Source organism: Pelobates fuscus, chromosome 10 (genome assembly GCF_036172605.1).
Source record: "Pelobates fuscus isolate aPelFus1 chromosome 10, aPelFus1.pri, whole genome shotgun sequence".
Taxonomy (NCBI): Eukaryota; Metazoa; Chordata; class Amphibia; order Anura; family Pelobatidae; genus Pelobates; species Pelobates fuscus.
This window is the reverse complement of record NC_086326.1, coordinates 52,939,671-52,966,417: the sequence shown is the minus strand read 5'-3', so window position 1 is coordinate 52,966,417 and position 26,747 is coordinate 52,939,671. Positions and strand designations below refer to the sequence as shown.

At 40.9% G+C, this 26,747-nt stretch overlaps 1 protein-coding gene across 1 annotated transcript in view; it reads left to right on the top strand.

Moving 5' to 3' along the window:
- FANK1 (fibronectin type III and ankyrin repeat domains 1) overlaps nucleotides 1–26,747 on the top strand; it is a 125,676-nt gene that overhangs the window by 44,453 nt on the left and 54,476 nt on the right. Inside the window, exons 2-3 of the mRNA XM_063433621.1 lie at nucleotides 8,974–9,154; nucleotides 18,834–18,958. Coding sequence (XP_063289691.1) covers nucleotides 8,974–9,154; nucleotides 18,834–18,958 — 306 coding nt within the window. The remainder of the gene's footprint in view (nucleotides 1–8,973; nucleotides 9,155–18,833; nucleotides 18,959–26,747) is intronic.

Below are 26,747 nucleotides of genomic sequence, written 5' to 3'. Positions count from 1 at the left end.
GTATTAAAAATAAGTGAAATCCAATCAGGAGTGTCATTTTAAAGAAAAACTATAGTACCAGGAAAACAAAGTCCCCGTCCCCCCGTGGTGCAGAAGGGGGTAAAATATCCCCCAATGCTGGTTCAGGCTCTGCCTTTCTCCTCCCCTGCCAGCATCAGCTGGCAGAGAAGACCTAATGCGCATGCGCGGCAATGGTCACGCTCCCATTAGTACAACCCCCCCACAGGAAAGCATGTATAATGCTTTTTTTGTGGGGTTTTATGTAACGCTGGATGTACTCATGCATAGCGTAAGTATGTCCAATGTCCCTCTAATAGCTGTCTACCTAATTACCACTGCATGGCTAAGGAACCTGGGACATGGCACCAAAACCACTTCAATGAGCTGAAGTGGTCTGGGTGCATATAGCATATAGCAGAGCCAATAAAGTGGATGCAGGTCCTCCGTTCTCAGTTGCGTACTCACCTGCTGCAGCGGTCTTGGAAGAGGTTGCGACACACTGGGCTGTAATTTTGCCAGCAAGCTTATCTATAGATTACATTTCAATACATTTTAGAGTTAGGTGGAATGTTTATGAATGGTGAAAATGGGCCCCATACCTTATTTTAAAGAGACAATTTTAAGCGATCAAGATCACTCTAAAGGGATTCATGCACACAATAAGTGAACTTTTTTACCCTTTAATTCCACAGCCAGGTTTCCAATATGCGCAGAATTTACGTTAGTCATCCAGAATGATGCCCCATGGATGTAACTCCACCTCCAGCAACACAAGGGTTAAACTCTGTATGTGCAGTGTTTCATAACGAAACGCTACACATACAGATTTAAGTCAGCAAATCGCCAAAGTGGTCATGGGGTTTGGAGTAAGCATTTAAAGGGCACCCATGCCACTTTACCTCACAGAAGTGGACTGGGTGCATTGACCCTGTCTGTCCCTTTAACCCTGCAATGTAAGAACTTGCACATTCTGACAAACTGCAAGGGTAACTCCACCTCTAGTGGCAGTCTTTCAGACCGCCACTAAAAGTTCTACCGGGCCCCTTACTTCTATCCGACATTGCACATCCTCACATTTTGCATGAGAACGTCTAACATCGTCTATGTTCCCCATAGGAAAGCATTGAATTAATGGTTTCCTATTGGGAAGCTGGAATGTGCATGCACGCTTGCACATTAAGTCCCACCGTCGCCATGATGTATCGGGAGGAGGAGACCTAGCCAGCACTGCGGGAGATCTGTGTTTACATAGTTTGAGATACAATAGTCTAATCTTCGTAAACCTGTAACTCTCAAAGGACTAGTCTCACTTTACTCGTCAGGAAGACTTCACATCGGGATGTATAAAAGATGGATCCCCAGATGTTGTAGAACTACGAGTCCCATGCTGCTTTGCACATCTTTAGAAGTACACAGCATCACGTAAGCTGTAGTTTTAAAACAAGTGGGGATCTACATTTTGGGCATTCCTGCTTTACATTAACGCTCAAATAACTGACTGTAAAACACACACACACCTTGGCCGTACAGTGCTACATTCACACAATTCTCTTTGAATACACACGTTTTATGCTTGATTCCAAGTTCTCTGGTTCAGATATTCATTAAATCATGGAAATGAGCTAGAGATCACACTAAACCTCCTCCCTCCATATATAACGTATGAAACAAGGCCTATTCATGGGAACTTTCTGTTCATAGCCATATCCCAGCTCTCGTCTTCCACTCTCCTCTAGGCTACTGTAGCGGCCTTGTAAACCACCTAAGTAGCTTCATTCCCCCGCTGACTTCCTTCAATCACTTTAATCAGGTATTCGGTTTTTGCTCTTTTCTGAAAACAGTATTTCCTGTAAAATTCTATCTACAGAATTGAAAACATACGTCTTCCCACTGTTTTCAGCAACATTTAGTACCCTTGATCAATAACTGCTGCACAGCATGTTCTTTCCCATAGATATTCCTTACATAGATTTCTCATGTCTCTTTCTTTCTTCTAACCTCATACCAACATTACTATTTATGGCTTTCTGGTATTTTCATCACCAGCCATTCCATGCTTTGTTCATCAGCCCTTCAGACTCCTTTTCATCTTTTTTTTTCCACTTGGCAACCTGATTACTGCATTTGGCTTAAAAGCCACCCTTATGCCGATAGCAATCAAATTTAGATCTTTCACCCTATCCAGAATGTCCTGATGTTGCTCTGCTTTCTTCCGATGAATGTCTCATGGCTACATAAAAACTTAGTATCAAACAGAATAGTTTAGCTTCCATTCACTTTTGCATCAAAAGCAACGTGATTCTATACCAGCAATAGGCAACCTTCATCACTACATCTCTTATAATGCAGGCAAAGTGTCAGGGGAGATGTAGTCCTTAACAGCTAGAGCGCTGAAAATTGCTCAATTTTCACTTGCCAAAATGGCTATATTTATATAAATATATTTTTTCACGGTTCTACCTAAAGAGAGTTGATTGGACATAATAATTAGAGGAAGGGGAATAGTGTAATGTTTTAACATATTTATCTCTCCCCTAAGCAGCTTGTATAGTCTTATTCAACTGCTTAAATGGATACTATAGGCTATAAAGCAACTTTAGCTTAATGAAGCCGTTTTGGTGCATTGATCATGCCCTTGCAGTCTCACTGCTCAATTCTCTGCCATTTATAAGTTAAGTCACTTTTGTTTCTGTTTACGCAGCCCTAGCCACAGCTCAATCAGATCACAGCTTGCTTTACACATTTTTTTTCTCTTGATCTGTAACTTGAACTTTAATTACAGATAGGAGGCTCCTACATGTTCAACAAGGCTATGAACAGTGCAAGAGATATTAAATTCTAAATTAAATAGAATGCGAAGTAAAAGGAAATAAAAAAATTAGATCTCCCTTTACAGATAGTTTTTAAGAAGGCTGTGCAAGTCACATGCAGAGAGGTGTGTCTAGGGCTGCATAAATAAAGTGATTAAACTCTTAAATGGCAGAGAATGGAGAAGTGAGATTCATGGCAGGGTCTATACAATAAAACTGCTTCACTAAGCTAAAGTTCTTTTGGTCCCTATATTGTCCCTTTAAATTCTATTGTATCCAAAATCAAATATTTTTATTCACCTCTTATTGCTTACCATTAAGGGGTAAATTACAATCCTGCATCAGTACTCCATCAATAACGATTTCTGACTTCTGATATCGAGCGAATGTTCTTTTACACTGCATTTGTTTCCCTGCTGTTAATATTGTTAAAGTTAGAAATCTGTATTGACTTCAAAACTGGGCTTAACCCCTTAAGACCGGAGGGCGTACTATTACGTCCTTTTAAAAGCGGCTCTAAATGCCGCCGGACGTAATGGTACGCCCTCCGTTTTTTTGTAACTTACCCGGCGATCCCACGCCGGTGATCGCGGTTGGGGGGACTCCCAGGGAGCCCCCCGCGGCACATCTGCTCTCTTCAGCCCCCCCGGGCCATGTGAGAGTGAGGTCCTTGCGAGGACCTCACAATCACATGGCTGGTATAGCTGGCTGCAGCAATGCCAGCAGGGGGACTAACTGTAATGACAGTTAGTCCCCCTGCTGGATGAAAATCAAATTATATGATCTAAGTATATATATATACACATATACACACACACACACACATACACTGTCTAGGTGTATTTTAATATTAATATATATATAATTATATATATATATTATCAAATTACACGTAGACTGATACTGATACTGATTATATATATATATATATAATTATTGTTATATATATATTTATAAAAAAATAAATAAATATGTAAATACGTAAAAAAATTAAATACAAAAAATAATTAAAAATAAAATATTAAAAAATATATAGATTTGTTTTATTTCGTTCTAACTGTATTGTGATATATATATATATATATTTATATCAAAATACACGTAGAACAAAATAATATAGTAGTATATCTATATGCATAAATATATACGTATATATCACTATATATATACACCTATATATAAATAAAAATATTTTTAAAAAATTATATATATTTACGTATATATATATATATATACATATATTAATTCTACACATATATTTATGTAATAATATTACATAATTAGGTATCCTAATTAATTACAATTAGCGGGACCTGCCTGACAACCCATGCCGAAAGTATAGGGAATTTAATTTGCTAGCACTATATTTAACCCTATAACTTTCCAAGACACCATAAAACCTGTACATGGGGGGTACTGTTTTACTCGGGAGACTTCACTGAACACAAATATTGGTGTTTCAAAACAGTAAAATGTATTACAACGATGATATCGCCAGTAAAAGTGAAGTTTTTTGCATTTTTCACGCACAAACAGCACTTACACGGATGATATTATTGCTGCAATACTTTTTACTGTTTTGAAACACAAATATTTGTGTTCAGCGAAGTCTCCCGAGTACAACAGTACCCCTCATGTACAGGTTTTATGGTGTTTTCAAAAATTACAGCGTCAAATATAAGGCTTGTGTTTCATTTTTTTCACATTAAAATTCGCCAGATTGCTTACGTTGCCTTTATGACCCTATGGTAGCCCAAGAATGAAAATTACTCCTATGATGGCATACTATTTGCAATAGTAGACAACCCAAGGTATTGCAAATGGGGTATGTCCAGTCTTTTTTAGTAGCCACTTAGTCACAAACACTGGCCAAAATTGGCGTTTTTTGCATTTTTCACACACAAAAAAATACTAACGCTAACTTTGGCCAGTGTTTGTGACCAAATGGCTACTAGAAAAGACTGGACATACCCCATTTGCAATACCTTGGGTCATCTACTACTGCAAATGGTATGCCATTATGGGTGTAAATTTATTTCCTGGGCTACTATACAGTCTCAAAGGCAACGTAACCAATCTGGTGAATTTCAATTTCAAATGTAACACGCTATATTTGACCCTGTAACTTCCCAAAACACCATAAAACCTGTACATAGGGGTACTTTTTTACACGTCAGACTTTGCTCAATACAAATATGTGTATTTTATTGCAGTAAAAGCAAACAGTATTATGACATTGACAGTTAAAATGTCATGTAGAACAAAAAAAATCTTATTATTTTTTTTCATATTAAATTATGTTTCATAGCTAAATATTTGATATTAAATGAAAGCCATGTTTCCCCTGAATAAAATGATATATAATTTAATATGAAAGAGGTGAATTACGGTTGGACAGACATATAGCGCAAATGCCAGGTTTTGTTTACATTTTGTTTCGTTCACAACTTGTTCATTTGGCTGCGGTGTTAAGGGGTTAAATACAGTGGTTGTCATTAAACACACCTTGGAAATCAATATTTTGAGATTGCTAGGTTAACACCAAACAGGATGTCGCCATCTTTGATCTAATCTGCATGTTTGACCTTTTCATAATGCATTCATCATGATAATTGGTGACGTTTGTCATTGACCTGTTGTTTTCCAAATGGACATATATGACACATATAGTATGCATGTGTTTCTTTAAGCATATTCATACAGTTGGTTCTTGTTTACATGTGCATTTGTTATACATTTCACTTTATAATTTTGTTGTTACTGTGTTTATTTTGTTTTTTGATTATTGAGAAATCGCAAAAAAAAAAATCATGTGTTGCTTTCACCCTTCATTAACTCAGGGAAGGTGGTTGTGGTGATTTTGTTGTATCTGAATGAGTTGGTGAAATTTCTAAAGGATTCTGACTGTGTAAGCTTTACTTTATAATTAGTCTATCGGACCTTTACACCCAACCGATAATGACAGATACTACAAGGATCAGAATGTTGACATTGGAATCACCTCAACATCATTAATGGCTCATTAGCAACCGTTCGCATGGTGATAATTATCAAACAATAAATTGTAATTTACCCCTGAGTTTTCTGCAATGAAGCTTGCATGCTGCATCTGGCTCCAGCAGAATGTCTTCTGCCTTGGATTGAATGTCCCGATCTGTTACATAGGTTATATAGTTCAGAAACTCCTGTTTGACCAGTGGTTTTTTTGTGTTTTTTTCGCTTCTTTAATTTGTTCTCTCTTTTTTTTTTAAATTCAATGTTCCAATAAACTATTGATATATGACATAAGGACTGCATACTATGCCTTTTTAAAAATGGAAAACAATTGACTCATAAAACAAGTGGGTGAGAATGTTAATGGTTTTAAGTTGAAAAACACACATAACTAATATAATCATTAAAATAACTATAAATATACAGAAATCTATTGTATTACCCATCTATTAACCTGAAAAAAGCAAGAAATGATGTATCTAATGTATGATGTAGAGTATATGTACATTCAGGGGATATCAAGATGGCCAACGGCAGGGTTGCCGTTGGCCATCTTGATATCCCCTGAATGTACATATACTCTACATCATACATTAGATACATCATTTCTTGCTCTTTTCATTTTCTATTTGGGGTTACCCCCCACTTTTGTGTGTATCTAATGTGGCTCGACTAGTTCGCTTCTTTTCAAATTTCCATCTATTAACCTGTTATAAAGTATAATATGCATCTTTGCAGGAAGGAAATTCCCAGAATTAATTGTTGTAGGTACCGTGTTTAAGACTTTAAATACAATAAAAAGTAGAGAAAAAGAAATAAAGGATAGCGCAGAGGAGAAGAAAAGAAAACAGGCTTTGTTAGAGCTAGACAAAAGAAGCTCTGAATAATCCAGGCATGGAATCCAGACAGAATGTCTTCATAGAAGAGCATTTTAGACATGTGCATTCGTTTTCGTACGAATACGATTTCGTCCGAAAATTAGGTTTTTTTTGTGTTCGTTTACTAAAATGTAAACAAAATATAAACAAAACGAAAGGGCAAATGCCGAATGCATTACCATTTTGTTTCGTTCCTTTAAGAGACTCTGTGCTGCAGGGAATTTAGCCCCCACAGCACAGAGAAAATAACACTGCACATGCGCGAAAAAAAAAGAGAGAGTCGGCGGCGCTACCAGCTTCCTCCTTGTAATAACCTCCTTGTAATAATATTCATTCCTACCTCACCCTGCCCCCATTAACAGATATGGGGGTCACTATAACACCCATATTAATAAAAGGGAGGTTAAATCCTGCGGCATGTTGCTTAAATAGCGAGCAGCCAATGGAAGCACCTCTAGTAGCCATCTGAGAAGTGGCCAATGGAGTTATCCCTAGGCTGTTATGTAAACACTGCATTTTCTATGAAAAGACAGTGTTTACAGCAAAAAAGCCTGAAGGGAATGATTATACTCACTAGAACAAATGCAATAAGCTGTAGTTGTTCTGGTGACTATACTGTCCCTTTAAATTTAAACTGGCAGTGATTTGGACTTTTTTCTAATTTTATTTGGTGTATATAGTTTAAATCAATGGATCCTTTTATATATATATTTTTTTAAGCCCTAAAAACCAACCCCCAAGTGTTATCACAAAGCAATGAGGAAATCCTCCCCTCCACACCCCCCCCCCCCAATCTCCTCCTCCTCCCAAATCACATCCAATCATTGCCATCAATGGGGTAATTATACGCAAAAACATGCTGCTTTGTTTAATTTTATTTATTATAGCAACATTTTTCAAGTAGAAAATCGTGTTTTCCTTTCCAATAATCCTTGGTAACCGTATTTAGTAACATTTAAACCATAAATTAATATTGATTGGAGAAAGGAAAAGTAATCAGTGGATTTTATATACATTGGCAATGAAGCTATTGACTACTTGCTAAATAACTTGTTGCAATTCTGAATGAAGACTCAAGGAGGCCACTTTTACCGCTTGCATTATAAAATTTTGCTTTGAGTGTCATTTTTTTCTGAGATGTTGCTTCACGCAAATTAGGTCTGTTCAAATAGCTGCAGTATCAGGGTCAATTTGATTTAAATCAAAACAATATAATAACAATTTAACTCGCTAGTAAGACTTGAATTTAAATTGTGGTTTGTTTTTTGTTTTTATTTTGTAAAAACGAATTCATGCTGGTTGTTGTAATATAATATAATTAAACCCGATGCAGGTTTCATTTTTTAAAATAAGTGTAAAGGGTTACTCAAACCACCATAACCACTTCGTAGAAATGGTTGTGTTGCAAGCGATCTGCATGTGCAGCTTTTCACCTTAAAACACTGCCTGTACAGAGATATTATGAGTTTGTGCCAGTGTGTAATTACATATTTGGCAAACGTGACTTAGACTGCCCTGAACTCTGTTCTTGACTGGTTAATTTAACCTCCTGTGAAAAAAAAAAATGTACCTCGTCTGCGCACACTGCGCATTGGCGAGACTGACTTAATCAGCTTCTCTTACAGGCAGTATGTAGAGCATAGAATAAGCACCACCGATAAAATACACACAGTCCTATCAGCTTGCCTGTTCAGACGGTGTGCGCATGTCTCGGCTCAATCTAATATTCTACCCTCCCTCCTCTATGTCAGCCCGTTCCCCTACCTTGCAGCTTTGAAATATAAATGGTATTGTAAGCGATCCACTCCCTTTAATTTGTATCTGACTGTTTTTTCTATTTTAGCAGAAACTGTACAAATACTTTAATTCTCAAATGCTTTTGAATAAGACTGCACAATACTGTGTTCTGCATTCTATTAAAGTAGAGAATGTTACAATTCCACTAGTGACTTATGTTGCTTTCCAATCATATCTCTTTGGGCATTTTGTATTCCATTTATGTAGTAGGGTTGATTCACAGCTCCAGTACAACTTCATGATCTCTAATGTAATTAGCTGTCAGAGGCTTATACATGCTAATTTATGCTCTTGAGCTAAACCTATATGAATCAATATACACTTTTTAATTATTTGAGACAAATGCAAGACCCGACATTATGTAAGGATAACTAAACTAATTACCGTGCATTTACAATTCCCATTTCTCTTGTCTATATCTGACTTTTCCCACTATGTAATATTATTCATGTTTCAATGCCGTGTTTTTTCATGAAAATAAAATTGTTTTCTAGGGGGAGAAGAGGTTATTCAGAAACCAGATCCTCCCGTTGTGGGGAAAGTGACTCATTACAGCATAGAGCTATACTGGGATATCCACCATGTTTTCGAACACAAAGGCCCTTACAATGAATGGATAAAGTTTTCAATCGAAGAAGAAGATGCCAAAATGTACTCATATGGGACAATTTACTCGTAAGTATTTTGTGTCCAAGAATTTAACAGCATTCAATTTAAATGCTTAGCTTTGGCACTTTTTAATGGCTGCTTCTTCTTCTTATTATTATTATTATTATTAAAGTGGTATTTAATAAGTGGTAACATATTCCACAGGACTGTACAATCGGGGGCAAAAAGACAGTACATTATAGACAAACCAATACAAAAGGAATAGGTATAAATATAAAAATGATTTGCTATTAAAGGGTTACTCCAACCACCATGACCACTTCTGCTTTTAGAGATAGGGAGGTATGGATGGGGGGACAAATATGTAAGGGGTAGGGAGGTATGGATAGGGGGACATAGATGTAAGGGGTAGGGAGGTATGGATGGGGGGACAAATATGTAAGGGTTATGAAGGTGTGGATATGGGGGGATGGATGTAAGGGATAGGGAGGTATGGATATGGGAGGATGGATGTAAGGGATCGGCAGGTATGGATATAAGGATATGGGGCGAGGTATGAATAGGGGGCACATAGATGTAAGGGATAGGGAGGTATGGATATGGGGGGTACAGATGTAAGGGATAAGGAGGTATGGATATGGGGGAGACAGATGTAAGGGGTAGGGAGTTGTGGATGGGGGAGACATGAATGGAAGAGGGAGGGAGATATGGATGGAAGAGGAGGGAGAGACATGGATGGAAGTGGAAAAAACATGGATGGAATGGGGAGAGAAATATGGGGGGAGAGAGATGGAAGGGAGGGAGACACTGGGGGAGAGATATGGAAGGGAGGGAGACACTGGGGGAGAGATATGGAAGGGAGGGAGACACTGGGGGAGAGATATGGAAGGGAGGGAGACACTGGGGGAGAGATATGGAAGGGAGGGAGACACTGGGGGAGAGATATGGAAGGGAGGGAGACACTGGGGAAGAGATATGGAAGGGAGGGAGACACTGGGGGAGAGATATGGAAGGGTGGGAGACACTGGGGGAGAGATATGGAAGGGTGGGAGACATTGGGGGAGAGATATGGAAGGGTGGGAGACATTGGGGGAGATATGGAAAGGTGGGAGACATTGGGGGAGAGGTATGAAAGGGTCTGAGACATTGGGGAGAGATACGGTAGGGAGGGAGACATGAGGGAGAGAGACACATGGATGTGAGAGATATGTAAGGGAGGGAAACTTGGAGGGAGGGAGGGAGACATGGAGGGGAGAGATTTGGAAGGGAGGGAGAGATATGGATGGAATGGGGAGGGAGACATGAATTTCCAACAGAGTAAAACAGAGACATTGCTAGAAGGGGAGTAGAAGCTAGCAGAGCAGAGAGTGCGGCTACCTACCTGTGATGTGCCTGTGTTATGCTTGTGATAAGGTGTGATGTGCCTGTGTTATGCTTATGATAAGGTGTGATGTGCTTGTACTATGCTTGCAATATGGTGACAAGCATTCCTCTGGCACATCACCATCATCACACAAGTATATATATGTGTGTAAATATATATTTATGATTTGAGGCTGATAACAGATTATCATTGGTTGTATATGTACACTAGCAGGTGGGAGGGTTTGCAGGAGTTCTCCTTAGGAACCTCAATTCCTTTTTATCCATTTTTTATGAGTCAGGGAGGATTAGGAAACAAAATATAACGCTAGGTCTGTTTCTTTAGCTTCCCTTTACATGGTGGAGCACATATATAGGAGTCATGTTATGTGGAACATGACTGGGGGTAGGGGCAGGGTGCTGAGACAGCTTCTCGCCAAGAGCGCTAGAGACCCTAGGTATGCCTCTGCCCGGCCGGGGAGCGCTAAGCACACAGGATTTCAAGTAAGTTATATCTTACTTTTACATTTACATTTAACATTATTGGGGAGGATGTTCATAATAATGCCTGGTTTCCATATTACAAGGATGAATAATTTGAGATTTTTGTCATTCTCACGTTTTGGCTTTGGCCTGTACCTGGTGAGTTAAATCCTGTTCCTTCTGTAAAAGTGGACACCTTCGTCTTGTTCTCTTTGTAAGCAGGCTGTTCTCCCTGATCAATGAGAGTATTCAGAAAATCAAAGTCTAGGGATACAAAATGTTTCAATATTGTTTGATGTTCTTTTTATACCACCATAATTGCCAGTCAAGGCTGTCTCTTATTATTTTGTCTATCAGATTACCAGCATCTAAGGGGTTACTTTTGTCATCCACATATTAGTTAAATACTTAGTAAAAAAAAAAAAAAAAACGTGCTTTTCTTTTTTTAATTTTTTTTTTTTTATCTGCTTTTTGCGACCACCTGTCTCTGTCTCTCTCTCACCACCAGTTGTTATTCCTTACATATATAGTATGCATGTGTTGGTTCTACACAGGTGCAGTGTGCTCTTTCACTGCTTCTTGTTATTATTGGTTTATTGGTGACATTTTGAAACTTTATTGTATTATTAATTCCCTGCATACAATTTGACAGTATATCACTATCTATCATACCCGTTTTTGGTTTTGTTTCATTCCTTAAAGGAACACTCCGGCTACCATAACAACTTCATCTGAATGAAGTTGCTATGGTGCCAGGAGGCCTCTGGGTACACTCTTACCCTAAGGGGTAAAACCATTCTCAAATGGTTATCCCCAAACTTTGCCTCCAGCACCAATCTGCAGGTCCCCCATACGGCATCTGAATCTGAGTTACAAGAAGTACAGAGTGCCGCCAGGTAGGAGTGCTGCTGACCCTACAAGCCAATCAGTAGTTCCTCATTCATAGAAAAGGTATGCTATAAAGAGAAGGGGAGAGGGTGGTAAAATTACGGATCATTCACTAGCAAATTCACTGAAGGATGGCTTGCTGCCTATCAATGTGGCCCAGCATGGTTACCCTTGGGCTGAATGCTGTGGTAGCATGTTTAAAGATGTGCTGCACATTGCCCCTATCCTCCCGGTACATGGTGACGGAGCGACTCATGTCACACAAATTCATATGACATTACAAGTCCTGCAATATATGTTGAGTTTATCCCAGTATGGAAGCTGCAGTGGGTTCTCGCACAATACTGCTGATTGCATCATTTATGCCAGTCAATTAGGAGATGTCACCATTTGTAGTTTTAAAAATTCATAGATGCTTTCATTAGCATCCAAACTTGAAGTAATAATAACATTAACTGCGTATTTCTTGGAGTTTTTTGCTAACACAATGGATAGATTAAATGCCATCGTAGCTACTCACCCATGCATTTTGCCTGACTAGTCCACTTTAAGAATGATATTTTAATCTTTTTGATGCTAATGTAGAAGTAAATGACTTCAATATTTTGCTTCTCCTGGATCAGCAGTACTTGAGAATTTTAAACATGATGAACTAATGTCTTCTATTTCCTCAATCTCATTAATTGTATTATTATGTGAACTAAAGTTACTGATTCAGTGCTGGAAAATACATTGTAAATTCCTCCACGTTCCCACTTTCTGCTGTGTAGACTAAGCTTTAGAATATTTTCACTGTATAGCGTCAACAAAAATGCATCATATAATGTATACTTCTATATTTCAACCTCTTGTAATGGATGGCAGTAAAAGGGACATCCGGGAACCGATACAACTTTAATGCATTTGACAGGTTTTGATCTCATTAATATGGGGTATTTTTTTCATGCTCAAATCTTTGTAATTTTTGCATACAAAAAAAAAAAAAAAATTAACAGGGACCTCCTGGCATCATAATAACTTTATTTTAATGAAGTTGGTATGGTGCCTAAATTGTTAATTTATGGATTTAATGGCATTCTTTGACCATAATGTGAAAAAATATAAAAAAAGAAGTAAACAGCTGTGACGGACCAACTGCACCCGACCGTGTACCTCTGTCAATCGCTGCTTCCCAGTACTGGTGAGTACCATAAGCACTGCATTGGAACACCATAACCACTGCAAACCCCACGAACCGCCACAGCTTGGTTGGGGTCTCGCTGTCTCCTGCCCACCCTGGACCTACGACAAGGCTCCAGGTTCCACTGGGTAAACCTCTCTTGCTCTACAGAGTCAAACAGGAACAGCTCTTACAAGAGCTTAGTGATTATACTCAGGGGAGTTTAGTGATTATAGCAATCACAGGAGTGTATGTAGTTCTCCAATCCCCCAAACATGAGCCGAAACTTCATGAAGGTGCAAGATGATCTCTGTTTCGTTTTCCTGAATGGTCGAGGTTGCCACAGCCAAGTTCCCTCTGTCTAGCTCCATCAGTTCACTGATTATGACCCGCCTGGCTTTGTTGCTGGCAGTACCTCCACAGACTCCTAATAATTCTTTTAATGTGCTGCGTTTAAGCTGTGTACCAGACTTCCATTCATTGTACACAAGTGCCCACCTTGCATTCTCAATTCAGGAAAAAGGGATGACATCGCCACTGCCAACCAGTTGTGACGGTCTGTGAAGGTATCACCGTCTTGCATACCCTTTTCCCATAAAATAATACGCCAATGATCCCCCAGTTCCAATATCGCTGGTGTTGCATAATATCCCACACATGAGCCAAAGCTTAATGCTGGGACAAGACTGGTTTAATGGAAACACAGGCATTCAATTTATACAGCACATAACTCCTCCTCTGAGCCAGCGAGATAATTGAGTTTAGATTACATACCAAACTCACTTATCCTCTGGTCAGAAAATTTTCACAACACCGAAATACCCCCAAAATACATGGGAACCCCACAATAATTGCCAGTCAAGGCTGTCTCTTATTATTTTGTCTATCAGATTACCAGCATCTAAGGGGTTACTTTTGTCATCCACATATTAGTTAAATACTTAGTAAAAAAAAAAAAAAAAAACGTGCTTTTCTTGTTTTAATTTTTTTTTTTTTATCTGCTTTTTGCGACCACCTGTCTCTGTCTCTCTCTCACCACCAGTTGTTATTCCTTACATATATAGTATGCATGTGTTGGTTCTACACAGGTGCAGTGTGCTCTTTCACTGCTTCTTGTTATTATTGGTGTATTGGTGACATTTTGAAACTTTATTGTATTATTAATTCCCTGCATACAATTTGACAGTATATCACTATCTATCATACCCGTTTTTGGTTTTGTTTCATTCCTTAAAGGAACACTCCGGCTACCATAACAACTTAATCTGAATGAAGTTGCTATGGTGCCAGGAGGCCTCTGGGTACACTCTTACCCTAAGGGGTAAAACCATTCTCAAATGGTTATCCCCAAACTTTGCCTCCAGCACCAAGAGAAAGAGATACAATTATTTAAGGTAAATTACATCTGTTTGAAAGTGAAACCAGTTTTTTTTTTCATGCAGGCTCTGTCAATCATAGCCAGGGGAGGTGTGGCTAGGGCTGCATAAACAGAAACAAAGTGATTTAACTCCTAAATGACAGTGAATTGAGCAGTGAAATTGCAGGAGAATGATCTATACACTAAAACTGCTTTATTTAGCTAAAGTAATTTAGGTGACTGTAGTGTTCCTTTAACTGATTGCCTGTGTTATATGACTGTTGTGCATAGGGGGCAAGTTGGTGTTTTGGTTCTCTTTGTCTTTGTTATAACTTTCAACACTTATTTTGTTTAAAATGTTGCGAGAAATGTTGTGAAAAGAAAGAGTTTTACATTTATAGTGTTTGTTTTTATAAAAACATAGTTTATGCAGTGATGTGACTGTGTACATAAGAATGCTGGTAAAGTGAGGTTTAATGGGGGATAAGGGTCAGGTTAGGGTTAAGGGGGAGTATGTATAATTTATGTAAAGAAATAAATAAATTGAGTTGAATTATAAAATAAATAATAATGGGCAATATAGGGACAAAAAAAACCCAATTAATTTGAAAATGTAACCTACAGAGTTACTGTGACGCTATAAAACGTATAGAGAGGAGATTAAGTTGTTATGGTGTCTAGAATGTCACTTTAAGCGTGAGCCACATGTAAGGTGTAATTCTAGCTAGAAATCAACCTATTGCCAGTGATTGACTAAGATGAAGACGCTTACTTTCAGGATAGAGGCAGTATGCATCGGGTATTAATTATTTTGAGTATTTTAATATATTATTTTCATGTGTGGTTAAACTACTATGAAAAGGCACAGTCTTAAATGGAGGAACCTGTGTACATTTTAAGACTGTGTATTATTTTGAGAATAATAAACGGTTTGACCAATAATCTGTACATCTGTTTATAAGCAGAGACATTCTTACCTTTCATTATGCAGTGTGACTCTTGGCCTTTTGTGCAGTAATTGTGCATTTTATACAATGTAGATTGGGTAGCAGTTGCATACAAAGCACAGCTGTGGAAGACCAATCTCTGGGTCATAACCTTTATATATTAAATAATGCATTAGACCAAGAAGCTCCTTTCCTTATTAAAGCATTTCATTGCTGCAGCCTTGCAAATTCAAGGTTGGAAAATGCACGTTTAAAAAGGGAGAATATAGAGGGAATTACACTGAAAACATTGGTTTCTGAAATCACAGTTTATAGTAGCACTGTCACAGTCTGGGGACTTTGCAGAATTCGTAAAACCCCCAACAGTAACATCGCTGCTTGGATTCTAGTGTTGGGAGAGTGGGGGAGCAGGTAAAGGTAAGTCTTAGTTACCTGGACCTGTTCCTCATGGGTGCCACCGTCTTCTTCTCCAGTGGGTCCTCTTCAGTTAGCACCAGGAGCTGACGGTACTGCTGTATTCTCGTGCATGATTGAGAGTATAGCATTGAGGTCTATGGAGGATCCTGCTTCAGCACATTCTATAATATTAAAAACCTACCAGGTATACTTTATCTTTATATTATATTATTTATATTATTTTTATAACATTGAAAAACTATGTCTGTAGAAAAGAAAAACTATTTGTATATTGGATCATTTCAAACCCTTACAAGAAACCGGTATTGTTGTATAATGCTAATAAAATCCAATGTTGTATAGACTGGGAGCATGTTAAAGAATGCTATTTGTGATTTTTGTTTTTTTGGACTTTCAGGGATAAAGTCCAAGATGATGATCTGGGCTTTGTAGGTTCACAAGGTCCCACGTTTCATGTGATTTTTGACTCCTTGCAAGCTATGGCCTACAGGACCACTAATCTGACAATGATCTTTTCATAGAATATCAAAAAAATGTAATGTCGGGCCTTATGCAGTAGTTATCCCGCTAGCAGGAAGTGATTTTTCTCTTGCTTTCACTCAAAATAAAATATTGGATCCTTCTCACTATTTTTGGACTTTTTTTTCCAGATTTGGATGGAACTAGAATTTTCCTTGAAGTTTTTTTGGGTGTGTTGAGCTGGCTGCTGCCAACCTTTGTCTGTTTGCCAGGTATTTTGGTGAACCGGGGAAAGCTATATGTGAGTTAGTGGAGTTGCCATAGTTTTGTGGTACTCTTATTAATCCAACATTCTCTTGTATAGGGATCCATTCATAACATACGAAATTGGGAAGTATGAAAGTTGGATGTTTTTGGATGGGGAATGGCCAAAGAACAGCACACAAATTAACTCAAATGCAGAACTATTGATGCGCAGTGAGAGCTGTGCCCAGGAAGGGGTAGTTGTTGGCTTGGTACATATACAAGCTGAACTAATTTTCAGCAATGCAAGCTGGTCAATGAGTGTGCTCTTCCACGCACATGTAAAGGTTCATTCACACTGTGTTTTCTAGGGACATTTTTGGTGGGACACCAGAGCAAAAACAAACAAACCAGGAAAGCCCACATGATTACACCGTGCTACCAGATCTGTGACTCTAGGAAAGTGTTTAATTTGCTGCCCTGCAGTACTCTGAAATCATAGCTATAAAGCATTTTCTCTACTTGTGCAAGATAATACAAAATTAATAAGCTTCTCCCACCCACAAAACTGTTCTTAATTTTAGTGTTGCCATGGAGACCCTCCAACTAGCTGGGCTGCATATAACCCCCTAGGGTAAAACTAAAATTTGCACATAGGATGTATTCACCACTAACTAGAAACACTCTAACCTGCAATCTCCATAACCAGAAAGGGAGCTAGCTACATTTGTTTATATAAAAATAAATACAAAAAGATAAGTCCTGCGCTCACTCCCATCACTCTTGGGTGGCAGCAACGACCACAGTACACATCAGCCCCAATACATACAGTGAATACAAAAGAAAAAGTTACCTGCGCTCTCTCCAAAATAAACATAAAATTACTCGGAAGTTAACAAAAATGAATACTGTGTTTAACCATTTTGACTTCTAAACATGACATTTTGCAATAAAGATAACGGATTAATTTAAAATGTCTTATTTTGTTTCATTAAGCTTGGGGGGGGGGGGGGGAGAGGGGGGAGGGGGAAGAGAGGGAGGGGGGGGGGGGTCTCGCCCCTCTTAGACCACTTTTTATGAGCCTATTCTCCTTTCCCCTCTTCCTAAACCCATGCATTGAAATACTTTATAGAGCACAGAGTTTAAAGTAGACATTGTAACTATTGCAATAAATTGTGTCCTCTGCTTCCATTTCACCTTGATGCATTATTCCAATGTTAGCTACTGGGGAAAAAAAATAAAAAACTATCCTTTTTTTAAACTGCAATAAACCGTTTTGCTCAGTCATCATTTTCTTCATTATTCTATAGTGTGAACTTCAAATGACCCTTCTAAAAACCACACATAATAGAGTCGGTGGTTAAAGGGCTTCACACGATTGGTTATTCTACTTTTGATATACTGCCATGTAAGATCTGTAACCAAACTGACTTTTTTTTTCAGTTTAATTTGGATATAAATTATTTTGTCGTCTGTATTCATCACTGCAGTGCTTCCATATCTAATGTAAATTTAATGTTTTATAACCTGTGTAAGTTATAAAAAGTGAGCACTGGACACTAGGTGGCAGAATTAGATAGTTGGTGTGATTTGTACACATTCTCTCAAGATGGCTTTATTTATAAATCACAGGTTTAAATACTTAAAAAAAAAACAAAAAAAACCTCAAGGGGCATTGTAGGAAAAAAATATTTTTTTGATAAAGCTGCAAACAAGATGCTGATTGGTATTTATTTATTTTTTTGTAGCATATATTGTCACAAGGCTGTTGAATAGTACTTTGAGCGTTGTAAATATTTGATCAGGTTATTCACATTACGCAAACTGCAAGCCTTTAGAATTCAGGTGCATTTTAATTAAAGAATCACTATAGTGTCAGGAAAAGAAAGCGGTTTTCCTGACACTATAGTGCCCTGAGGGTGCCCCCACCCTCAGGGTCCCCCTCCCGTGGCGCTGAAGGGGTCAAAACCCCTTCAGCAGCTTACCTTATTCCAGTGCCGGGCTCCCTCAGCGCAGGTGACCTCTCCTCCCCTGCTGACGTCTGCTCCCTCTGCTGAGTTAAAGGGAGATGCGCAGATGCGCCTCTAGTGGCTGTCCGGAAGACCGCCACTAGAGGCTGGCTTAACCCCAAATGTAAACATAGCAATTTCAAAGAAACTGCTATGTTTGCATCTAAGGGTTAATACCTGAGGGACCATTGAGCTGAAGTGGTTTGGGTGACTATAGTGTCCCTTTTAATAGATATTGTAATGCTTGCCTCTATTTTTGCTTTCCAAGATGCTTTTTATTAAATGATGTTTAACAGCTAATCAATGAACACATGATATAGTAGAAATAATATATATTTTTTCCCCTTTCTTAAGATAATTATGAGCAGGTTTCATATTACTTTTTCATCTTTCTCATCTACCATTTTGCTCTTTCCCACAGGGGATACTCCCGAAAGCATACCGTTGAAGGCCTAGAGCCCAGTTCCCAGTACCGGTTTAGGCTGAAGGTCACAGGATGTGATGGAGAATTTAAATACAGTCCAGTGGTTTCTGTGTCAACTACAAGTAAGAGCCGATAAACATATCTTAAAACTGCATGGCCTGATGAATTTTCTCAAGACTTTATTGCAGGGTGAGAACAGCAGTAAAGATTGTATATACCTTCTTAACCTGTTTAAGGACAAAAGCAATTGTCAAAGTTCTAAACCAAAAACAACACCTAGAATTGTTTTTTTTGTTCCACCATAATTTAAGGGTTTCTCTTTAAATGAACCTCCAACATATTCTATATTGTTTTCTAAAGGGCAGAAAGGATTTTAAAAAAAATAAAAAATTATATCCTATATAAATACCTTACATATTCTTAAGTATGAACATTTTTTTATTAAAAATGGGGGGGAGCAGTTATATTTTTACACACCAAGTGCAACTATAGAAAAAGAACTTAGAATAGATTCACATATCAGTCCTGATCATTAAATGCTTTGTATGTCTAGTATCTACCGTATATACTCGAGTATAAGCCGACCCGAATATAAGCCGAGGCCCCTAATTTTACCCCCAAAAACTGGGAAAACTTATTGAGTTGAGTAAAAGACTAGGGTGGGAAATGCAGCAGCTACTGGTAAATTTCTAAATAAAATTAGATCCTAAAAAAATTACATGAATTGAATATTTATTTACAGTGTGTGTGTATATAATGAGTGCAGTGTGTGTGTATGAGTGCAGTGTGTGTGTATGAGTGCAGTGTGTGTGTATGAGTGCAGTGTGTGTGTATGAGTGCAGTGTGAGTGTGTATGAGTGCAGTGTGAGTGTGTATGAGTGCAGTGTATACAACTGCAGTGTGTGTGTTGCAGAGCCTTGGTGGGGGTGGGCATTTTTATTATTTATTATTTTTAATTATTTGAATACATTTTTGTTAATTTATTATTTTGTTTTATTATTTTTATATTATTATTTTTTTCGTCCCCCCCCTCCCTGCTTGATACATGGCAGGGAGGGGGGCTCTCATTCCCTGGTGGTCGCTACCTGCCTCCACCATAGCCACAGAGCCAAAAGTCTTTTTCAATAGAAAAAATAATAATCTGTTTCATTCCAGTTATTTCTGAGTTACAGTTTCCTTGATATATGAAATCATTCTGTAAAGAGTTAACTATGCTGAAATAGGAGAATGAAATTGTGTGTGATTTTAAAGGACTTAAATAGTGGCTACCTAGTGCTCACAAGCTGATCGTTGCAAGTAAATTCAAATGTTAAATATTTCATTCTAACAAACCATGTATGACATAGAGAATCAAGAGATGGAGAAGCTCTTACCTCTCCTGTCAGCTCCCTCCTCCTCCGCGCCGGCAGGGCCGGATTAAGAGCCCAGTGGGCCTGGTGCTGATAATTATGATGGGCCTAATTACAAAATCTTATTGACCAAAAACACTAAAACAGTCCTACCTCCTAAGCGTCATGTATCTGATGGAGATGATGCTGTAGGGAAACTCATAGGATGCAACTATGAGAAAACACATACCCTTTGCTAATCTCATGCTTTTATTTTTCAAGTAAACCCATACCCCCTAACAGCAGTGTCCAGTAAAGCAGGAAGTCTATGGATGCGGTAAAAGGGTGGGATACTGACACAAATCTCATAACCAGAACGGCCGAAAGGGCAAACATACACAAAAAGGGGGAATGTCTGTGTCCCTATGTCTCCTAGTCCCTTAGTGTTTGTGTCCTCATTTCTCCCAGTGTCCCCATGTCACTAGGGGACATTGGGAGACATTGGGACATTGAGAGACATTGGGACACTGGGAGACATGGGAAAAAGATACTAGGGAACACTGGGAGACCTAGGAAATCTAAGACTCTTGGGGACACTGGGTGACAGACACAAGGGGACACAGGGAGACATGGGGCACTGAGACACTGTGATATATAGGGGACACTGGAGACTTGATAAAAACCTGGGTACAGGTCAAAATGTTGTGGTGTCCATTAAACCTGCTTAAAGCTATCACAGTGAGTGCCTGAGATTTTTTTCTTTTATACTAGGGGACACTGAGACACTACGGGCACAGAGACACTACGGGCACAGAGACACTACGGGCACAGAGACACTACGGGCACAGAGACACTACGGGCACAGAGACACTACGGGCACAGAGACACTACGGGCACAGAGACACTATGGGCAGAGAGACATGGGGCACTGAGAGACATGGGGCACTGAGACACTGATACATAGGGGACACTGATACATAGGGAACATTGGAGACTTGATAAAGACCTGGGTACAAGTCAAAACGTTGCGGTGTCCAATAAACCTGCCTAAATCTATCACAGTGAGTGCCTGAGATTTTTTCTTTTATACTAGGGGACACTGAGACACTAGGAGACACGGGGACACAGAGACATTGGGAGACTAGAGGACTTTGGGAGTCTAGGGAACACTGAGACACTAGGGACACTGGCACACTACAGACACTGAGAGACACCAGGGACACATGGGGATACTGAGATACTAGGGACACTGGCTGGGAGACATGGGGACACTGCCATGTCTCCTATGTCTCAAAGTCGCCCAGTGTCCCCATGTCTCCCTGTGTCTCCATGCCTCTCAGTGTCCCCTAGTGTTTGTATCCCCATGTCTCCCAGTGTCCCTTGGAGTCTGTGTCCTCATGTCTCCCAGTGTCCTGATGTCACTAGGACACTAGGGGACACTTAGAGACATGGGGACACTGGGAGACATGGGGCCACTGAGACACTAGGGACAGTGGCTGGGAGACATGGGGACACAGACTAGGGGCCACTGGGAGACATGGGGCCACTGTGTCCCTAGTGTCTCAGGGTCATGGGCGTCCGAATGGGGGGTAAAGGGAGGTACCCCCCCCCCCCGGATTTTTCAGCTTGTGCTGCTATTTTTCGTCTTAGTGTGAGAATACAGTGCAGTAGGTGGCGCTGTGAATGGAGAAAGGCAGGAAGCTACAGCTTATGCCTGCCTCTCTCTCATGACTGAAACTGCAGGGGAGCAGCACAGAGGCAGCCTACAGAGCAGGTAAGTGAGGGATGGGGGTAAAGTAGAAGGAGCAGGAGGGGTCAGCAAGGAGTAGAAAGGGTCTGCAAGAGGCAGGAGGGGTCAGCAAGGAATAGGAAGGGGCAGCAGGAAGGGGTATGGACGGTCTGCAAGGAGCAGGAGGGGTCACCAAGGAGTAGGAAGGGTCTGCAAGGAGCAAGAGGGGTCAGCAAGGAGTAGAAAGAGGCAGCAAGGAGTAGAAAGAGGCAGCAAGGAGTAGGAAGAGGGAGTAGTAAGGGTCTGCTAGGAGTAGGAAGGGGCAGCAAGGAGAAAGAAGGGGCAGAAAGGAGTAGGAAGGGTCTGTAAAAAGCAGGAAGGGGCAGCAATGAGCAGGAAGGGGCAGCAATGAGCAGGAAGGGGCAGCAATGAGCAGGAAGGGGCAGGAAGAATCAGAAGGGAAACTTTGGACCTTCTCATCTCCCCAGGTAAAAACAAACAATATCAGTGTTAATGTGTTCACTTTTATTTACTGAGTGTCAGGAAACACAGAGGGCCGCTGGGTAGGGGTGCCGCTGATCGGCTAGATGGGTCAGCTAGCACTCTAAGCCAATCAGTAGCTCCCCATTCATAAAAACGTAAAACATTTTTATGAATCGGGAACTAGCGATTGGCTTAGAGTGTCAGCTGACCACTCTAGCCAATCAGCGGCACCCATGCCCAACATCAATCTGCACTTCCTGACACACTGTTTCAGAAGTTGAATACAACTGAGCGACCTGGAGATCTGGAGCTGAAGGAAGCCTTTGGGGGTAAACCATTTGAGAGCGGTTTCACCCCTTCAAAGAAAGAGCACCCAGGGGCCTCCTTGCATCACAGCATTTTCATTTAGATAAAGTTGTTATGGTGACCAGAATGTTCCTGTAATTTGATGAAAGGAACACTATAGTGTCAGGAATACAAACATATATTCCTGACACCATAGTTGTGAAAACGCTATTCATCCTTGCTTTATGTGAAAATGACTATGCTCCTTCCCTTTCATGACACTGTCAAAAAGGGGCCAAGCATGGATGTCATTACAATTATGCCCCCCCTCCCCCCCCCCGGAAAATTCCTGCGGACGTCCATGCTCAGGGTCCCCATGTTCCCCAGTGTCCCAATGTATCAGCGTCCCCATGTCTCGGAGCTGCTGTCTGGACTCTCTGTGCAGAGCTGCTCCCCCGCGGATCAGTGAGTAGAGAGAGGGAGATGCCGTAACTTCTTATCACTGCCTCTCTCCACACAAACAGTGACCCCTACTGGCCGGCGCTGGTATTGCAGAATAATCTATGTTTATACTGAGACAGACATTTGTATTGCCGGTATTACTGCAATACCGGCACCGGCTAGGCAGCCTCAAATACCTGAGAAATACTTCTGAGAAATACCTGGCAACCCTAAGAAATACATGAGAAATACCTGGTAACCCTAAGAGTAGTGTGTAAAAAACCAATGGGCCTATTCCATGGGCCTGGGCCTGGAGCTGCAGCTCCATCAGCCCCTATGTTAATCCGGCCCTGCGCGCCGGTGTCCGGTCAGCTCCCCTGTCAGCTCACACTTTAAGTCTCGCGAGAGCCGCACTATGACCCCGTGGCTCTCGTGAGACTTACACTGGGAGCTGACAGAGGTGCTGAACAGACCGGCGCGGAGGAGAAGGGAGCTGACAGGAGAGGTAAGCGCTCGCTGCCAGCCCCCAGTCTGTATTATGGCAATGTAAATTGCCATAATACAGACATTGACTCGAGTATAAGCCGAGTTGGGGTTTTTCAGCACAAAAAATGTGCTGAAAAACTCGGCTTATACTCGAGTATATACGGTAAATTACTTTGTGGTAGTTAGCAGTAATCCTTTACCATCCCTCCCTAAAACCTTATGCTTGTACTAACTTTAACTGTTTAACTCTACCTCCTCTAACTGACCCTTAACCCCTAAAACAGCGTTGACGCTAACCCAGTATCAACCCTTACCTTACCCTAAACCTAAGGGATTCAATCTGCAAATGGCAGTACTGATAGCAAAATGAATTCCAAGCTAAACCAGAAGAGAGTGGTCTGTGTCCACCATCCACTAACTGTTTGTAGCATGACAGGGAGATCTCCTTCTCTTACTGAAGTGCCAGCATTCCGTCTCTGCTGATTACACTGTGATTGGTGTTGGGCAGCTAGCAAAGCCCAACACTAATCAGAAGGGACAGATGGCCTGTGCGGATCTTTTCAGATCCTGGGGGTCTCCCTTGGACGGAATGCAGACCACTGTAGCTGAGCGCAATCGCTTAGCTGCGGGGATGTGAATGGTTTTAAAGCACTATATTTTAGTGCTACATACAGCTCATTTATCAGTCTGGGGCCATTAAATTTGGCCTAAGCCAACAGAGGAGAGCCCTTTGGTACCTATGTCTACCTGGTATCAGCAATTATTTAACCCTGTTCACAGAAGGTTAGGATATGCGCCATACATCCTAATGTTGTTAAAGCAAAAGCTTTGTAGGAAATTATAGCATGTCCTAACATCAGAAGAGGATCATACCTCCTATGTTTGTCTATTTAGTTAAGACAGAGCAAGCCCAACATATAATAGATACCAGTATTAGAGAAAAGGTCCAGGCACTCCAATGTCTTCAGGCACCTTTATTGGAATGTGAAACACTGCAATGTTTCGACCCAAAATGGGGTCTTTGTCAATGAAGACTTTCAAAACAACAAAACCCTTACAATAATCTACATTTCATCCATGATAAAAGCATATAGAAAACAATTTGTGTAAATAAGTTGTCATGGACCTGTTCTAAATTAAAATTTTAGTTAAATTATCAGTAGGTCATAAAGTTACTTAAAATGCCATTACCTTCTTATCCCCTGGATATACCCCCTAATATGAAAGTGTCCCTCTGTGAACATTTGGAATGTCGGAAGGTATCTAGAACATAACTAATATGTAACCCGGTAATCGATTGAGTAATAACGTTCAAGGAAGAAGTTCAAATGGTATAGGACAGTGATGGTGAACCTTTTTGAGCCCGAGTGCCCAAACCGCAATACATGCCAAATTTTTTTTTCCTTAAAGTGCCAACATGGCAATTAAACCTGAACATTGAGGTTTAAGTTTAGAAAAAACAACTCGTACTGTTGTCCGAACTAATTAACAACTTTTGTTTTAAAAGAACACAATAACAGAGAGTTCAATGATACAAATTTTAAATGATATAAATAGATAAAATTAAGCTTATATTTATTAGTATCTCCAACAAATGCAATACATACACACACAGACTGCTGAATACATACACACAGTCTGCTGAATACACACACACACACACACACACACACACACACTGCTGAAATAGAGACTGATGAATACACATACAGACAGACTGCTCAGTACACACACAGAGACTGCTGAATACATACACACACTGCTGAATACACACACACACTGCTGAATACACACACACACACACACACTGCTGAATACACACACACACACACACACTGCTGAATACACACACACACACAGACTGCTGAATACACACACACACACACACTGCTGAATACACACACACAGACTGCTAAATACACGCACACACACAGACTGCTGAATACACGCACACACACAGACTGCTGAATACACACACATACTGCATTGAGGGGTGTAGTGTATGTGTTTGTGTGAGGGGTGCTGTGTGTGTGTGTTTGTGAGGGTTGCTGTGTGTGAAGGTTGCTGTGTGTGAGGGTTTCTGTGTGTGAGGGTTTCTGTGTGTGAGGGTTGCTGTGTGTGAGGGTTGCTGTGTGTGAGGGGTGTTGTGTGAGGGTTGCTGTGTGTGTGAGGGGTGCTGTGTGTGAGGGGTGGGGGGGTGCTGCTGTGTGGGGTGTTGTGTGTGTGTGTGTGTGTGTGAGGGGTGGTGTGTGTGTGTGTGTGTGTGAGGGGTGCTGTGAGGGGTGGTGTGTGTGTGTGTGTGTGGGGGGTGCTCTGTGAGGTGCTGTGTGTGTGTGAGGTGCTGTGTGTGTGTGAGGGGTGCTGTGAGGGGTGCTGTGGGTGGTGTGTGTGTGAGGGGTGGTGTGTGTGTGTGTGTGAGGGGTGGTGTGTGTGTGAGGGGTGGTGTGTGTGTGTGTGTGTAGGGGTGGTGTGTGTGAGGGGTGCTGTGTGTGTGTGTGAGGGGTGCTGTGTGTGTGTGTGAGGGGTGCTGTGTGTGTGTGTGAGGGGTGCTGTGTGTGTGTGTGAGGGGTGCTGTGTGTGTGTGTGAGGGGTGCTGTGTGTGTGTGTGAGGGGTGCTGTGTGTGTGTGTGAGGGGTGCTGTGTGTGTGTGTGAGGGGTGCTGTGTGTATGTGTGAGGGGTGCTGTGTGTGTGAGGGGTGCTGTGTGTGTGAAGGGTGGTGTGTGTGTGTGAGAGGGTTGCTGTGCTGTGGGGGGGGGTAGGGGTGCTGTGTGTGGGGGGGTAGGGGTGCTGTGTGTGGGGGGGGTAGAGGTGCTGTGTGGGGGGGTAGTGGTGCTGTGTGTGGGAGGGGGAGGGGAGGGATGCTGGGTGTAGGGGAGGGGTGCTGGGTGTGGGGGAGGGTAGGGGTGCTGGGGAGAGGAGGGGTGCTGTGTGGGGGGTAGGGGTACTGTGAGCATGGCGGGTAGGTGTACTGTGTGTGTGGGGGGTAGGGGTGCTGTGTGTGGGGGGTAGGGGTACTGTGTGTATGGGGTTAGGGGTACTGCTGGGGGGTAGGAGTGCTGTGTGTGGGGGGGGTAGGGGTACTGTTGGGGGGGAGGGTTGCTGTGTGTGTGGGGGGTAGGGGTGCTGTGTGTGTGGGGGATAGGGGTACTGTGTGTGTG